This window comes from Episyrphus balteatus, chromosome 1, assembly GCF_945859705.1.
Source record: "Episyrphus balteatus chromosome 1, idEpiBalt1.1, whole genome shotgun sequence".
In the NCBI taxonomy this organism is placed as follows: domain Eukaryota; kingdom Metazoa; phylum Arthropoda; class Insecta; order Diptera; family Syrphidae; genus Episyrphus; species Episyrphus balteatus.
Window position 1 is genome coordinate 149,917,700 of NC_079134.1, and position 19,348 is coordinate 149,937,047.

The 19,348-nt window shown below is 31.6% G+C and overlaps 1 protein-coding gene across 1 annotated transcript; it reads left to right on the forward strand.

Moving 5' to 3' along the window:
- The first annotated feature begins 1,148 nt into the window (after positions 1-1,148).
- Positions 1,149-19,073, forward strand: LOC129905301 (farnesyl pyrophosphate synthase). The gene is made up of 6 exons (XM_055980752.1): positions 1,149-1,640; positions 15,335-15,426; positions 17,792-18,003; positions 18,067-18,428; positions 18,487-18,713; positions 18,772-19,073. Exons 1-6 carry the CDS (start codon positions 1,441-1,443, stop codon positions 18,951-18,953), a joined length of 1,275 nt encoding a protein of 424 aa, XP_055836727.1. The 5' UTR covers positions 1,149-1,440; the 3' UTR covers positions 18,954-19,073.
- Positions 19,074-19,348: the final 275 nt, after the last annotated feature.

The window sequence follows — 19,348 nt, forward strand, 5'->3', positions numbered from 1 at the left end:
CAAACTAAAAAATTTCACTTCATGATAGTACCTACTATAGATTTTATATACAAAGTACTCGGGAAGAAGAGCATCCCGACTAACAAATTTGCTTCTATAAAGCTTTACAGGTGTTAATGTAGCTCCTGTAAAGCTGTATAGAATTGATATTGTTTGTTGGGATGAGTAGATTAAGGGGGGAAATCCCTCTGGAATTTTTTTTTGCGTAATAAATTTATTTATCAACCGAAGAAACTATTTTCAGTGGTCTTAGCCTTAAATGAAGCCTCAAAAGTGCCTAGATAGTGCCGAAATCAATGCGCTCCGAACCTACCAAAGTACGAAAACGAAAACTTTAAACGCATTTTTTTCGAAACTAGTTTTTTCCGCGCCGTGCAATGTAACTCAAAAACTAATGAAGCTTTCGACTTAAAATTTGAAGCAAATTACTCCTTAACTTATTGACCACAACATGAATCTAAAAGTTGAATAAAATTTGTACAGTAAATATTTTTTTTAACTACTTCTTTGTAAAAAAAAACATGGTTTTTTTCGTTTTTTTTGATTTCTAATTTTTATTTTTCATTTAAAAAAAATAAATTTAGGTTCATGCAATGCGTACTAATATCATCTTTTTGATTTAAGATGATTTCCTGGACCTGTGCATTGCACGGCGTAAACTAGAGGCGTCAACTTTGAAAGGCTCCAGAGCCGCCATTTTGTTATTTTTTCATTTCAAAAAAAAATTTTTCAATACTTAATAATGTCAGTAATATCTTGTCTTTTTCCAAATATCAATAAGTGCTTTCAGTTTTTCATAAAAAAATATTGAAAAAGGTGTCGTCCAGAGGGATTTCCCCCTTAACCAAAACATCTACTAGTAGTAAGCTACCACCTCCAATAGAATAAAAAATGATTATAAAGGGATTCTCAAATTTGTCTCGAGTGAGTTAGACAAATAGTCTGTAGTCCCCCTTAAATTAATCACCTACTTTTCTAATCTATTACATTTTTCATCATCCTCTTTGAACATCCCTGCTCAAACAGCTGATTTCTCTCTCTCTCTCTCTGTTTACGTGACATCTGACAACAGCAAGAGAAAACAAAAAACTAAAAAAAATAGAAATTCCAGATTCAACTTTCTTTAGCGCACCTTCCTCAATATTTCCACCATCAAAAACTATTTGTCCGTCGAATCGTTTGGTTGAACTTTATTTTGTTAATCTTCAAAACTAAAATATATATATTAAAACAATAAACAGAAAAAAAAGTGAAAATTCGTATTAATTTGTAAAATACAAGTCAAACTGTGAAATGAGCTAACTTTCATCCGAATTTAAAAAAAAAAAAGAAAGACAACAACTTTGTAGCCGTGTTTTTTTTTTTTGTATAAATTGAATATATATTATTTTTAATTTTTGTGAATAAATAAATCAAAAAAAAAAAAAAACTATTTCAAACATGTTTTCAATTATTCGCAAATTGCCAATGGGTCAAGTGGTTCGTCCACTGATTGCCAATAACTCGGCGGCTGTTTCTGGAGCCAAATTCATATCGACAACAGAAAATCCACAAAACTCTGAACATATGACAAAAATTGATAAAATCGGCGGACTGCCAAGTGATTTGGTTAACAAAAAGAAAATGAAGACAACTTTGAGGTAAGTTTTCAAAGAATTCAAAATCTAACCACTTTTTTTAATATCATTTATTATAAACTAGCCAAGAAAAAAAAAATGCATATTTTTTTAAATTTTATTTAATATAAATCCCTCCATTTGAAACTTGATAGCGGTCACGTAGGCCGCGGCATTGCTTGGCGCATGGGCTGGCTCGTCTCGTTTTGCATTAAAAGATTCTATATCCATTCCATATTCTCGATTCCTTGGAATCGGTGGGAGCTAGAGGAGAAACCAAAACAAAAATAATTTTAATCTACTGTTCCCGTCCCTTCTTTGTTTTTTTGTTTTTCTTTTTTTTTTGGTTTTTGGAAGTTGTCTGGTTTTGGTTTATGTGAGAATATCGATTCATTATTTTGGTTTGGTTCGTATCAGGGAATCCACTTTGTTTTGTTTTTAACCAAGAAAGGGGCAATGATCTGAGTTGTTTGGTCTGGAACACACAAAAACAAAACAAAGTGTTTTTTTTAGCGCCTGTCAACTTGGATCTTGGATGTGTCCTAGAAAACCATCGAAATGATGTATGATTTAGGTTTTTTTTTTATTCAGTTGCATAGCAAAACAGATTGAAAGGGTTTTCTTTATATGGAATATTAACAAAGGGTCTTCTAGATACGTACAAAGATATACCCCGATGGAAGAAAATTTCGATCGACATCATGAAGACATTAGATGCTATTGTGTCTTTAAGATTTTCTGAAGGAAATCAAAAAGTTATATGGCTTTTGGAAAAAAACCTCAAAAACCCGATATTGATTGCGCACAGTGCGGTATTTTGGTCTAAAACCTGGCCAAAAATATTTGGGCACATCAAATGACTAAAAGGTTTATTTGGAAGCAAAATTTTTCATTTTTTTCATTAAGTAAAAAACACTTGAGTGTTTTCTTACTTACCTTCCGATTATCCGGGAGAAAAATATTAATACAAATAAAAAAAGCACGTATACAATGTGTTATAAATAACATTTCACTAAGCTAATAATTTATTCTTTATCTTGTTTTTTTATCACTTTTTATCGAAAATAAATTAATGATGCAGTTTTACTAATTTGAGGGTGCTCTTTCCGAATTTGAAAACCATTTTTGTCAAAAAATTTTATTCCGCAGATAATATAATTTAATGGCACATAGAACAATAAAAACAGGGAAGTAGCCTTTTGAAAATGAGCCCGAGTATTCTCGATTGTTCTAAGTCCCATCATATTTTGTTCTAAGTCCACTTTTTATTTAAGGAAAAAACTTACCTGTATTGGAATTGTTCTATGACCAATTTTGGGTTTTTAGTTTTAAAAAATACTTAAATATAGTATGGACCTACTTATGAGGTTAACTTCTATATTTTATTCAAGAGAAAAGAACAAACTTTATAAAAAACATAACATAACATACGTTAGATCAGCCATACTCAACCTTTTTTCTTGATGGCCGCAATGACTATTTAATACTAATACCCCGGGCCACAGAGAAAAATGTGTTTAGCATCATTGTTAACACTCATATTAAAAATCATATTTTAAACGCTCTAGTAAAATCTTTAAGCCATTTTAGGCAACAATAAGTTAAAACATAGACAGCTTTAAATTTAATTTAGCTTTTTAACTAACTAAAATAGCATTAGCCTTTAACTTAATTGTTTAAAATTTACGCCTTTGTATTTATTTAAAAAAAAAAAATATTTTTGAAACTAGGAACACATTTTCAAAACATGGTCTGAGTTGTTGATACATGCAACCTTATGACATGATCCAAATGAGAGTTTCTTTATTTATTTCGGTACATATTTTTGGCATAATTCATTTTTGAAAACGAAGGTTCGCAAACAAATGTAGATGCAACATGCAAATAAAGGTTTAACTACAACATCTACTTTTTGCAAAAAGTGAAAAATTTACAAAATTAAAAAAAAATGTCTTTCAAACGCCATTTGTTTTTGGAAAAAACTAAATTTTTTTTACCAAAAAATAAGCTATCTGCATCATTGTTTTAAATTTTCCATTTAAAAAACTATCACAAAATGAGTTTTAGAATTTTCACTTTTGAACTTTTTGCAAAAAGTAGCCTATGCCTTTGTACATATGTAGGTAGCTGTATTGTTTTTGCTGGGGACATTTCCATTTCCCATTCATCTTAAAACGATAGATTTTCATAGAATCTACCACGTATTATCTTTGAAAAAACTGCTGCCATTTATTTTTAAATTAAAAAAAAAAAAAAAAAAACAAATTAAAAATCTCGCGATATTTAGAAATTTATTAAAATATTGAGTATACATATTTGAAAACATTAATGTTTAAAAAACAACGGAAAAAGTGCAAATTTTTAAGTGTGTACTTCAACTCCTCCGTATGAAAAAATAAAGTAGCATAATACAAATAAATGTTTGCTTAAAATACTAAACCTCCCTTGATTGTCGATATCAATAGCAAAATTTTTAACCAAAATTACTTTTAAGTTAAATTAAAAAAAAAAAAAAAACACTTAGAAAATTAATTTTTTTTTTAAATCCCAACAAGAATCGTGCTTCTTAAACTAGTGGAATTTGTAACTGATGGTGTCGCGAACCGGGGTGACCAATTTAATGATAGACTTCACTAACGAGTAGCCCGGTTATCTACTGTTATGGGAATGGCAAAGGCAATCCTGGAATGAAAAGTTGAGAAAATTGATTTATGACCACGTTTTATGTCAAAATACCGCACTGTGCTGCCGTTTAAAGAGAAAAGTTGATACCTATAGCCGGTATTTCAAATTACAACCAAAAGCCGCCATAACGAATAAAATGGTGATATTTTCACTTATTCTGCTCAATCAATCTGGTATTGATGTTGGTTTTAAGTTATTATTATTGAAATCAAATCTCTTGAAAAATTTTAAAACCAGTTTTATTGTAAATAAACATCTTGGTTAAATTGTTTTTTTTTTTTTTATGAATAAACAGAAACAGACCGGCTTTTTCTGTTTTTGTATATTAATTTCAATAGTCAATGCGGTAATTGTTGAAAAATAGGCGTTGTTTTCTGTAGATATACATTCTATTTTTCTGGTGCGTCGTAGTTCAAGGATTGTTTTTGTTTACATTCATTTTAATAATAACAAAGTGGTACCTACTCTTGTTGTTGTTGTTGTTTGGAAAAATCTACCTGCAATCTGCGCCATAGTATGTAATTTGTTTTGGTTCCAGGTAGGTTTCTGTTTATTGTATTTTCCTTTTTATGGTCTTAAAGAATGCAGCAGGGTTTTTTTGTATTCTTTATTGAAATTTAAAGGAGAGGGATTTATGAGTTATTTCGATGGATTTTATGGTTTGTATTGATTTCGTTGTGAAATTGTTGTGAAACTGTAATCATTGAAGATGTTGCAGTGAAGAATATAAAATAAAATTGCTTCTTTTTTTTGATCCCTTTTATCACGACTCTTACCCGAAATGAGATTATAAATATTTTGGGTTACTCTAAATAGTATCAGGTGTTGCAGGGATTTCCCCTAAGCCTTAAAGTTTTTTTGTTTAGTTTTTCTTACTTTGATGACATTTCATTTGTTGTACGTATAGTCTGTGATGTTCTGTTGTAAAATAAAATTGTTCACTGGTATTGTACAATAGACAGTCGAAAATATTGTTGGAAATAATGAAAAAAAAAAAAAAAATCATGTGAAATTTAAAGCCCGTAATATTAATATTAAGAACTGTCGCACGGCAAATTTTAATTTCCCATAATGATTAATATGAACAAAAATGTGTTTTTGAGTTTAGAGTTTTGTAACTCTTAAACCAAATCATTTTCTTCTATAAAATTGAACACTCTACAAAGAAGCTCTTATAAAATTTTTGAGCTAGTCAAAAACTAACTTCTCAAATTTGAGATTATCCATTCAGGGGCGTTGTAAACGCCTATTTTAGCTGAATTTTCATCAAATATAAAGAAGCATTTCTGATTTTCGTTTAGTATTTAATATTGCAACTTAGTAGAATGATTTTTTTTTTTTTTTTTTTTTATAATGAGCGCGCACTAAAGGGGTTTTGGGTACCCTTAATATGTATATATACACAGTACGAGCTTTAGGAAAAGAGGAAGGGATGTAGAAGGAGATACCGATGCACATTGGTTTTAAAGTTCTGAACATTAAAATGGGAGGGAAAGACAGAGGCGGGTAATGCATTCCACATTCTAGTAGTACGACTAAAGAAAGAATCTCTGTATTTGACGGTACGTCCGAAGTTGGGCTCAAGTGTAAACTGATGGGCATTCCTTGAAGTACGAGTATTACGGTTGAATTGTTTAAGGGGAGGAATGCAGCTAGCTATTTCATTTGAACATTTTTTAAAAAAGTACCTATAAAATAAGGACAGGCATGATACATTCCGGCGGTGCTCAAGAGGTGGGATTGTATCAGTAATGGACCTATCACCTATCATTTTAAAAGCTCTGTTTTGAATTCTATCCAAATAACTCAAGTGGGTCTTAGGAGCACCTGCCCAGATATGGGAATTATACTCGAGCTTTGGACGAATATATGCTTTATAGATTATAGCCAGATCAGAAGGGGTGAAATATTTCTTACATCTTCGGAGGAAACCTAAGCATTTCGCAGAGTTTTTGGCTACATCGAATATGTGCTCATTCCACAAAAGGTGGTTTGTAATGGACATACCTAGAATCGAAAGCTGATCAGTTTCCTCGATGCAAGTACCACTCATGGATAGTGGCAAAGGGGGAAGGTTTCGTTTTAATGATAGTAAGCAGCATTGTGTTTTAGAAGCATTAAATTCTACGCGGTTTCTTATTCCCCATTGGACAATGCATTCGAGATCAGAATTTAATGAGCTTATCATATTTTGCCGTTGGAGTTCCACATCCGAAGGACATGGGTGTGAATCTTCAAACGAATATGAAAAGCTGAGGGTACTATCATCTGCGAAACAATTTAATGGATTAGAAGTTTCAGAGAGCAAATCATTAATGAAAATGAGAAAGAGAGTCGGAGACAAAACGGAGCCCTGTGGCACACCAGCGTTTATATTGTGGGTTTCAGACTTGAATCCATCCAAAACGACTTGAATTGAACGGTTCGAAAGGTAATTTCTAATCCAACGAAGAAGAGATTCATCAATACCGAATGCAAGCATTTTCGATAAGAGAGCTTGATGCCAAACTCTATCAAATGCCTTTGAAATATCAAGCGCAACAATCTTACTTTCTCCAAAACGATGTAAAGATTTGTTCCACTGATCGGTGAGATAAACCATCAAATCACCAGTGGATCTATTGCTACGAAAGCCATACTGCCGGTCATTAAGAAGCTTCCGTTCTTCAAGATATTTCTTAAGCTGGAAATTAATCAGCGTTTCCATGACCTTGGAAAGAAGGGACGTAAGTGCAATCGGACGATAGTTAGAGGGTGAAGAAGATTCGCCTTTTTTAGGGACAGGCTGGACAAATGCTGTTCTCCATCCACTCGGAAAGAGACCTGTAGAGTAGGACAGATGGAAAAGCTTACGCAGTGGTTTTGCCAGCGTAGAAGAACACCTCTTCAGAACTATGGGAGGGATACTATCCGGGCCAGCGGATTTGTGTATGTCAAGGTCTTTAAGAACTCTTGCCACTGCACGAGTACGAAAAAAGATAGGTCCCATAAAACTATTTACTCGCTCAAGTGAAGGGGGAGTCATGACACTTTCTGTTAACGTTGAATTGGCAGCGAACTGCCTGACGAGAAGGTTGGCTTTCTCAAGAGAACTAACAAAAGGAGTGTCATTGTAAACGAGCGTTGGAACCGAAGATGTTGTAGAGTTTCGAATATTTTTCACAAATGACCAAAAATTTTTACTACCTGTGGGACACTGTAGTATTTTTTGTCTTAATTTTTGCTCATGCAAAAATTTGATTCGTCGAATATGGGCGTTGCTGGCCTTTCTAGCTTGTTTAAATCTTATCCGATTTTCCTCAGTGGGGTTGGCTTTATAATAACGGAACATTACCTCTTTTTCCCTGATAACCTCTTTACAGCTCGAATCAAACCACGAATTCTCTTTTGGTTTGATTGTTTTAGCCCTATTCGGGATAAAATTTCTCATTCCGGAGAGAATTAAGTTTGTGATCATATCTGTACTGGAATCAACGTCACTATCGAGGAAACATAGCGACCAGTTAAAGTTTTTGAAAAAAGCGTTGAGACCCTCCCAGTTGGCTTTCTCATATTGCCAAACAGTTCTCTTAGGAGTTTTTTCTTTAACTGGATTTTTTTGACAAGAGAAATTCGCAGATATGACACAATGATCTGATGAGCCTAGAGGCGATAATACACTTACAGTGTATTTATCAGGGTCAGAGGTAAGAAACAAGTCTAGAGTATTTTCAGCCCGACCAGCAACGTCCGAAATTCGAGTCGGCTCGTTAACTAGCTGAGTTAAGTGGTTTAACTCAGCAAAAATCTCAACATACCTTCCTTCGGGTGTTGTCTGGCCCGAAAAGCGAAGCCAAGAAGAATTGTGTACATTGAAATCGCCCGTAATGACGATTTCAGTGCGAGGGTGAAGGGTAACAATCCTTTGAATGGAGTCGGATAGAGCATCAAATTCATTAGAAGTTGAATTACTATCCAGATTTGGACTTCGATAAATGAAACAAGTATGGATGATGCGCTTGTTAATTGTAAATTTGAACCACATGAAGTTAAAATTAGTGTTAATGCACTGACCGTATTGTGGTTGAAGTTGATAGGCAACATCATTTCGAATATAAATGGCGAGACCGTGGTGAGAAAAGAATAATGGCACCAAGCAATACCCATTAAGATTGAATTCAGAACATTCTGAATTTTCACTTATCTGGGTCTCACCTAGTGCCAAAACAGCTGGCCTGTTTTGCACAGTATAAATGTACACATCACAAAAATTCGATCTAAGCCCACGAATGTTGGCATAGTCGACCCTGAAATTACCTACCATTTAAATATACTAAAACTTAAAAAAACCTTATCCGACAATTACCTATATTGAATGTCTTACATAAATTCCAATTTGAGCTTCAACAAAACAAAATTGTCACTAGTGTTATGCCTTAGTGACAATTTGTATCGATCCGCCCCTGGTTATTTATTAACACATACAATAATCTGTCTGGAGTCGAACTGATAACGATTGCGGCATTATGAGAAGAAGCTCCACTCACAATACCACAATCATTAAGCTAATTCGACTGCGAGAATGATGGGGGAAGGAAAAGAAGGAAAACTCGTTTTGCACATGCACTGAAGACTATTATTTAGAGGCGCGAGACTTTTTTTTTTTGTGATTTGGCGATGCTACGGTTGTTGTTGTTATTGTATTTGCATTTTGTTTGGTATTATAATATTTGGTTAGGGACAGTGAACTATTGTTTGTTTGTTTTTTTTTTTTTTTTTTTTCTTATTGCGGGAGAGGTACTGAGTGTTGTTGTTGTTTGTTATTGCACTTTTTATGAATTTATTTTATATGCACGCCGCGAGGTTATTTTTTTTTTTTGATTTAATTTGTGGGTTTTATGTATTATATTTTTAATTTAAATGGGCTATTGTTTCTTTTTTTTTTTTTTTTTTTTATAATTATTTGTTGTAAACAGAATAAAACAAAAATGACAGGAACTATGTAAAAAATAATTAAAAACACAACGAGAATACTCTTTTCCGACGGGACGAGACTTTCACACGTGCGTTGCCGATGGGAGGCAAATCGGCACTCCAAATGATAGAGCTTGTAGTTTATAGATAGAAAACATTTTCTTAAATTGAGAATTTGTTCCCATTGACGGAATATTCGTTCATTTTCGCTCATTTATAATCAAATATTAGAAAAGTTCTCACTATCGTAACATCTTGAAACTGGGTAGAATACTAAAGCTAGTGTTAAGTGTAGCAAGTTCTAAGGTTTGGTTTTAAATTTGTATCAAGGATTAAAATCAAAATTTAATAAATTTAAAATATGCTTCTAATGTGAATTTAATGATTTAATTCTGAAACCGTTTAATTGACTTGAAAATGACAGCTAGAACGAGAAATTCTCTTCTCCATTTAAAATCAGAATCCCGTCAAGAAGCTCTAATACATGAATATTCAAAAGTCAAAATTATCACTCAATCAGTTAGTTTTTAAAAATTTATTTTCAAACAAATAAACGCATTATATACTTAGGCCAGTTGTACAAACGTGGTTCAGCCTCGGATCAGGAATTTAACTCGCCAAATTCTTCGGATTAGCAGTGGATCAACTTTGGTTCAAGGATGGATTTAGCTATTTCAACCTATATGGACCTAGAACCAGTGCTAAAAATCAATTTTACCATCGAATTCAGAAGATAAAAGTTGCTGAACCACGGATTAAATATTTGTACAACTGGACCTTACTTAAAATCCCGTTAATTTTTTCACAATTTTATTTGATTATTCACAAATACAGAGATATAAAATATCTGAATTGAGTGACAGCGATTCAAACTATATTATTGGATTTCAGAATGAATGAATCCTTGAGTGAAACCAATCGCAAACGACATAAATTTGCCATAAAAAATCAATTAATTTTGATCATTTTTCAAAAAATTCCGGTAAATAATGGTATCTCAAATTCTATTTGCCAGAAGAGATAATTTTTTTTCTATCCGAGATATAATTTTCCAGATCTCTATTTTTATAACAAAATTTACAACTATTATAGCAATAACCCTTCTGAGTTCAAATCTTGATGCGGTTAAAGTTTGTGGGCCATATCTTTCTTGGTATTTTGCAATTTATCAAGCTCTTCTATTGACCAATTTGTAGTTAATAAATTTGAATTAAAAATCGTATTTTCCGTCGGCTTCGTCATTGCAATAATTAATGCGACTAAATTAGCCGACGGAAAATAAGCTTTCTAATCCAAATTAATAAATCAATGATCTCAACCATTTCTAGATAGTAGCCATTCTACAATATCGCTTAAGCACTGTTTCCCCGTCAAGACCCGTCAACTTGATTGAAAGGGTTTATTGGGTAATTTTTTGTTTATTTTTATTATTACACTTCAAACATAATAATGGTTGTACAACTGTATTTAGTTATGAAGATTAATCAAAAGTAATCAGTAGAACTAAAAAACCCACGTTTTAAACAGACTTTTAAAAAAGTTAATATTCACAATAAATCAATATTTATAGAAAAAGCCGGTTTCTACGCTGATAAAATAATAATAATTGATAAAAGTCTCTACAGTCTAAAATAAAATTATGTCTTAAACTCTGCAATAAATAAATTCTCATTCCCTATCACGTTTCAACCACGAGTCTTTAATCAAGTTACTTAATATTATCTCATAAATTTAGATTTGTGTTCTGATTATTATTTTCTAATCACAACCAACTACTCCTGTTATCTCTCTTCCAAGTGCTTAATCATAATGTTATAAAAAAGATATACCAAAATAAACGCGCATTCTTATCTTCAAATAAAATTCTATTTTTAAAAGCTCAATCAATTTTTATCAATGTTTTTTTTTTTTTAATTCTGTTTATGTTTTTAAAAATAAAGTAAACTAAATGTAATCTCTTACAATGCAATCTTTTTTTGCCAAAAAATTTCCACTCCAAATTAAATTTATAAAAAAAAACAGAAACAAAAACAAATTCTGATCTTGAAGTGTATTTGCTTGGAGTGCATGCGCTACGTAAGTGATCATCGAAGCAGCATTGTGGCTACGTGAGCCATGCCCCATGCCGGCCGTCTCAGGAACATTCCTGCTTCCACGCATGGCGACTTCTATAAATAGAAACTTTCAACAACATAAAGTTCATTTGCCTCCATGTGGTGGACTGTGGTGGAGTAAAAAGGCACTATCTGTTTGTGGGGCTTCGATCGGGCTGTAGTGCGAAATGAGAAATTATTACGATTTCAAAAAGCAAAAAAATACAACAAGTCTGGACTGGAGCCAGTTAAGTCGGCTGTTTCTCAGGTGTGACTTTATTATGGTGGCGTGATAAAGGAGCCATAGAGAATTGCATTATTATTAAATTGTTATTACTTTGTTACGCGATTTATTTATATAGGAAGCTATTATTGTGGCATTTATTGTTATCAGTTTTGTTGATTTTGTTTAGAAGAGGAGATATTAGCCTTATTTAGTACATGTTTCTTCTTTCTTAGGACAATTATATTTGCCCTACTTTGAATATGACTAAAAATAGTTTACAAATATGAATTCTTTAACAAGAAATTTACCTTGGTAGCAAATTTGTTGATAAAAATCTTCCAAATGAGTAAAATATTTCTCAAAAATCTCTATGACCTCAAAAACATGAACTGGCCTTTTTTGTTTAAACATTCTTACTAAACAAATATGTATGTATAACAAACGAAGTTAAAATTCAAATAAACAAGCTAACTTAAATATTTCTTTATTGATATTATTTTTTTTTTTCGAATAACAATGCGTATGGATTATGACGTAAAATCTTCTAAATTGTATGACAAAAGCATTTTGATTAAAATTTGTTTTCAATTGTTTTTTTTGTTTTATAGAGCATAAGCACATCACATACGTGCGGCACATTCGAAGTTGCTTATTGTTATTGAACTTTTAATTGTATGCAAATGAGTCATTTTAGAACGTGAATTGGATTTTGAGGAGATAGAGCTGAACTGAAACCATATGTGATTCTAAGTGAATTAAGTAGGAAATTGAGAATTCGTCGAAGGAGGTGGTTGGATAAGATTTTGTTGTGAGATTAAAAGGCACAATGACTTTCGGAAATTTAAATTAATGATAAGATTTTTATTCTGATGGAAAATCACTTCTTACACACAAATTTAACAGCAGGATGAATTTCCATTCCACTTTCACCCCGTTGCGCAACGCTTAGTAAAGATTAACTATGACACCAGAGGTCTGGGTTCGTATCCCAGCCTCCAGCAACTAATTAAATTTTTGTTCAGGGGTACTGCCTCTTCCGAGTAGTTAACAAAAACGTTCAAGTTGGTCATTATCTTGAAAAAGTGCATCTCTGCTTAGTCGTTGCGACTCGGCAGTTTTTTCACCAGGACTCTTAGTACCGCAAAACAGCTTTAAAAAAAAAAATACATGGAAAGACACGGCTCTGTACAGTTCGTTCTTTTCCAAAATTAAATGATGTGTAAAAAATTGATCAGTTGATCACGTTTTCAACAAAATAAGCTTTGTGATCGCCAATCTCTATGAAATTAAATTCTTCGTACAAAAACGGCATTTTCCACTTTCTTGAAAGAGCTCTTACATAGCTAAGAACTGAAATACTTAAACAAGGGGCACAAAAGAATAATTTATAAATAGCATTTGACTTTAATTGAATTTAATTGATAAGTTAGTAAATATTATTTTCTTTTTTTTTCGGATTTTCCATACACAAAATATTTACTCGTTCAACGCATTCTTTTGATAAACACAAACATTTGCTTATGGATTCCAAAAGAAATAAACATTTAAAAAGAGACTCGTGTCATGAATAATAATTAATAAAGCAACAAGTTGTTTCCACGCGTATTTTGAATCTACGACTTAGAATTGAGTTGTTGATAGAATAAAAAGAAACTAGTTTTTCTTATAAAGGATGGTGGTAAAATTCATTGCGATTTCAATTTATATGCTATTTATAAGATAATTTATTGATTAAGATAAATTTTATAGATCTGTGTGTGGTCAATCAGTTCAGTTACGCTCAGTATGAATACCAATTAATTTAATTGGGTATACATTTACATATGTCAAAAATGCTACATAACATTCAAAAATTTAAAACTGGAATGATTTGTTTTGCGGCATTCCCGATGACTTGCCATTTGGCTTCTGAATTCTTTTAATCAGAAATAATAAAATAGAGGACAGTTTAGATTGGCATTTATTACCTAAAAGAAAGGTAAAATCTTAATATAAGATTAAGACCAGAATACCAGAAATAAAAATTCTAAAATTAAATAATCTAAATCAAATAACCATAGTTTACTACCTTTAGTGAACATACCAGTAGCATGGCAAAGCTTTTTAAAAAAATAACATTTCGGAAATGCAATTATGCGGTATAAAGAAACTATTAAAAGATTTGAAGAGATTCCACGTTAAATATAATTTGATATAAGTCAAAAATTAATTCTTTCCGAATTAATTCTCATAAATAAGAACTTGTGAACTTTGAAACAAAATAAATGACGCACAGGAAGACTTTTTAGGTTGAAAAACAAAGATATCTTTGCTGTCTTCTAGGTTTCGACAGACCTTTCTAGCAAGTAAAATTAAGTTTGGTTAAATTTTGTTAATATTGAATATCATAAAATCCTCGTAAGTTTTATTTGGTCCAGATTAAGCATAATTTGATCTCAAAACTGTAACAATGCTCCTTCAGTTGAGACTCCATTTTAAAAACCAACTTGTACACTACAGGGCTGAAAAGGCTGATTTTTGCCAAAAAAAACTTATCATCTCACTTCTATTACTTTTTCTTTTATTACTTTTGATTAAAATAGGAAGAAGAGATATGGGTATGTAGTTACACATATCACCTGCAGATCCATTTTGAAGCAAAGGAACAACATTATCACATTTGAGAGATTCGGAAAATATACATAACATTAGCCAACAAATTTTCAGCTTCAGAAGAATTAGAGTTTCATCTCAAAAGACGATAAAGAATCAAATACATAAATGATTCTTTGAATTGATTCATGGATCTAAAAAAAAAAGTTGACAGTGATAAACTTGTAATCTATTGGTACCTAATCAAAAATGTATCAGAAACTTCACAAGTTGTGAATCACATCCATCAATCACAGTTCGGAATTCCTTTTTCAATTCAAACCACAAATTTTTATATTTACGTCTGAACAAAGTATTACCCGGATTCTTGATGCATTTCATCCTTAAATCATTTTTTCCTTATTAAATGAGTGCTAATACAAGGCTTACGCTTTTTAAATTACTTTTTAATGATTGAATTAACTTGGATTTTTTTATTTATGATTTAAATGGTGAGTTGTTAGCAAGATATCTACTGTCTTTTTTGTTTCATTGGATATAGATAATTTTATTATTTTTCTTAATATTTTAACTAAATCGGTCACTGTGGTGTATGTGGAGCATTTTCTTCGTTTGAAAAAATTTAAGAGTTTATATAAAGCTTTTATATTCCTTACAATCTACTTGATTGATGTTAAATGATCACCTCCTACCAAACAATTTATCCAAATAAAATTCGAAAACCTAACATTTCCATTCAGCCAAATGCGTTAACAATTTAAAATAGTATTTCCAATATCCAACAACAAAAATCTGCGTCTGAATGAACTTGCAACTAAAAATTGTCTACGTAACGGGTCTTAAATCAAGTTCCATATATAGTTTTCTATTTACGAAAGCTTCATGAATATTTTATTATAAATTCTTTCCAAAGAAATTCTTTATTTTCTTTTTTTTTTCTTTCTTCTGACCCATGGGTGTGTGTCTCAATACAATATGATGCTCAAAATGAATCTCCACTGGTATCATTTGGATCTTTCTGGTTAAATTTACATTTCAAATAGATTCCTTAACTATCTGTAGGCCGGTATTATTTAAAATTCAAACAAACGACACAAATACATAATATTACTTTAAACAATGTTCTTTTTTTAATAGTTGTTTTTTCTCTCTTTTTCATCTATTTACAGAACTTTGTCAACTTTAAATTATTCCGTGCCATTAGCAGCTCGTGCAACTGTTTCCAAGGATGAAAGTCGAGATTTCATGGCAGTTTTTCCAGGTAAATACAAAATATTTTATTTTGTTTTGCAATAAACAAACAATAATAATATTCTATTCTCATTGATAAATATTAAAAAAAGCAAGTTGATTCAATAACAATAACAATCTTTTGTTATTTGTACTTGGTAATGTTTGTTTGTTGAATTGCATTCCTCCAGTAGAGTAATCAGTTTTATTAGAAAGCTCATTGTGAGTGAAAACAAAATATTTAGCTACTCAGATTAATTTCAAATTTATATAACAACACTAATTTGTTTGAAATAGTTATTTAACATGCTTTTTTTTATTATTAAATAAATACTAATTATTACTTGCATCGCTGATTTTTTACAAAAAAAAAAAACAGCAAACAAATTGAGGGTAAATTAGATGCAATCGTTTGTTTTGCCTTTTTTTATGTTCCCCTGACGTAACAAGAGAGTTTTTTTTTATATTTCAATTATAATAGATTGAGAGGAGCTATTTTTAGATTAAATGCAGTGGCGCGACAAGATACTGACTGCTGCAACAAATTTTGCAAGCAAGTTAGACTGAAATCATAATTTATTATGATAAACAATTGCGCCATTAGCAATTCTATTTTTTTCAAATGAATTTGACTTCAAAAGTGCTTACATTTGTACTCGTGTTGTGATAGATGATAATGACTGTTTTGCATTTTGATCCTATTAAACAAAAAATTAGCAAGAAAAATGACCTGACACTTAATTCTCACTAATTTCTATGTGAAGTATTGTTTCACATTGTAGTGATTGATCTGAAGAGTTAGTTTAAGATGACCAATGTAATAAGGGTTTTAAATTAAATAACGTTCATTGAAAACAAAGCATAATAATTTGGGGAAAGTTTAATTTAGATAGAAGGTAAAAGTTTAGCGAAAATAGCAAAAAAAAGAAATACATATTCATCAAAAGAAATTCAAGAACTGATTTTCGTCCCACAAAAGGGCTCTGCGTGCATGCAGAGATTATTTTGAATTTAAATATTATACAGTGCTGGAAAACTAAATAGCATTCATATCCAATTTTTTAAAATTAGTTTAGACTTTTTTTTAGACTTTGGGATCATATTCTAATCGATTGACTTTAGATTCCTCCTTAGCGCAGCCAGTGAGCACTGCTCACTTGATGTTACCGTTACACCATATTGGCCTTCCATTTGTTGTTTTATGAATAGATCATTATCCTTCGCGGCTACATTTTCCCTTTCCAAACTTTTTGTTGTTTTCCGAGGTCGTTTGTTTCTTATGGTGTTTTCAAATTTTATTTTTCATGTTTATTTTGAATGTGAATCAATTAATATGACGACATTTTGTTTTATGATTCATTTTAGCGAAAAAAAGGTACCATTATTTACTCTGAGATGTAACAAAGGAGTGAGATGCCTTTATTTGTCGATTTTAGTTTCTTAAAAAACATATTAGAATTGATATAGAATTATATTGTGGGCACAAAGCCAAAACCACTAATCTGCAAAATTGTAGTTTTGAGAAAAACGGCTTTAAAGTTTAGGGAACTCATGCAGACTCATGCAACGGAAAATGATAGTTTAGGCTGCTGCTAGGCAACACATCGAATATGGGGTAGACACTAAGAATAGATGGACCGATAGTTAAATGACGCATGAAAATGTTCAAAAATGCAGATTCGCGGTTTTGGCTTTGTGTCCACGATATGGGCATGCTATTTGGTTTTTCACCACCGCTTTTAACTCTTAAACCTAACCACTTAAGTGCTCTGTGATAACAGCTAATATACGTTAAACTAAGTTTTTACCTATTTTACAAGAGATTTGAACTTATAACTATGGCTTTTGCTTTTTTGGCAAGTAGCAAGAATTAGAAATAGAATCAACTGGAGTAAAAACATTTACGTCATTATTGTAGAGACTAATTCATTTCTAGAGTATGAAATGAGGCTCTGACGAATTGTGTGATTTCTATTTTAGGAATTGGGATTGTAATAAAGGTTACTTCTGGTTGTTTTTAATAGGTAAAATTTTCTTAACCAACAAAAACTTATTTAAAAAAATGTTACACATACGCCACAGTGACCAGTGAAATATAAACTTTCAAAATTGTTACAATATTTGCTAACCCTTTGTCTACCGTTACTCAAAGGTATAGTGTATACTGTTCGCATTTTAACATCAATCCGAATTATTTTTTTCCTTTCGGTATAGTTTTCGTAAATAAAATAAAAATGCATTTAAAATGAATTAGGTCAATCTTTTTATTTGTTTTAAATTAAATTTTGTACTTTGACAAAAAGAGGCCTGTACTACAAAAGAATAAAATTCGTTATAAATTCCTAACTTTTAAAGAACCTTATAATTAATATTCGTTTTTTTTTCTTATTTTCAAGATCTTGTTCGTGAACTCACTGAAAAAGCAAACGAATACAATGCCAAACAAGCTGCTAAATGGTTTGCCAAGGCATTACAATACAATGTTCCACGTGGCAAGAAGAATCGTGGACTCTTGACAGTATTAACCTACAAGAAGTTAGTAAGCGAAGATCAATTAACACCAGAAAACATCAAAAAAGCACAATATCTTGGGTGGTGTGTTGAAATGGTAAGAAATCTTTTTCTTTTTTATCATTGAATTTTATCTAATTTTGAACATATTTCTTTATAGCTCCAAAGCATGTTCATTATTGCCGATGACATAATGGACGGCAGCACCACTCGACGTGGTCAAGTTTGCTGGCACAAACTCGATGATGTTGGCATGACAGCCATTAATGATTCCCTCATGATTGAAAATGCCATTTTTACTGTTTTAAAGAATCATTTCCGCCAAAATGAATGCTATGCCGATTTACTTGATCTCTTCCATGAAGTGATTTTTATTACTACCTGCGGACAATCATTGGATCTACTGACAGCCAATAAAGATATTAATAGCTTCACAATGAATAAATACAATTCGATTGTTGCAAATAAGACTGCTTATTATTCATTCTATTTGCCATTTGCATTGGCAATGCATTTAGCTGGGTAAGGTTTTTTAAAAATTCAAATTGGGTTTTGTTCTAATGGTTGTTTATATTTTTAGTTTCAAAGATGCCGAAGCATTTAGACAAGCCAAGACAATTCTACTTGAAATGGGTCATTTCTATCAGGTTCAAGATGATTTCCTAGATTGCTTTGGTAATCCAGAAGTAACTGGCAAACTTGGAACAGACATTCAGGATAACAAATGCTCCTGGTTGGCTGTTGTTTGCATGCAACGAGCTAATGATGATCAAAAGAAAATCATGACTGAATGTTATGGTCAAAGTGGTAGGTTAACCAATCGAAAATATTGAAATATTTTCTAAACTTAATCTTGTCTTTTCAGATCCTGCTAAAATTGCTCGAGTTAAGCAACTGTATAAGGAGCTAGGTCTCCCCAACACATACGCCACTTACGAAGAAGAATCTTATAATATGATCAAAACACACATTCAACAGACATCACGTGGAGTACCACACGAAATCTACTTACAAGTTCTCAACAAAATCTACCACAGGGATTCATAAGAATCTTCTTCTAACCTAAAGACTGAAACTCTTCAAATAAAAAAATATACACAAAAATCGGCAGCAAACAGAGGCGAAGAGTGTTGCTGTACAATTAATTCGCGGTTCTTATAAATTTAAGTGCGCGAATACTAATCATAGTCATTATTAACCCCAAGTTTAAAAAGATCAGTTTTTATCCTTAAAGTTAGTAATAGTGTTGTCTTTTGTCTTATTGGAAAACAAAAAATGAAGAAGAAAGAGCTTAGATAAGATTTAGAGAACAAAAAAATAAGTAAAACGAAACTAAATTGAATTGTGATTTGAAAAATGGAAAAGGATGAAAATATATTTTAGTTTTATATTTATCTCCTTTTGATATTTTATTGTTAGTAAAAAATTAATATGAAACATTC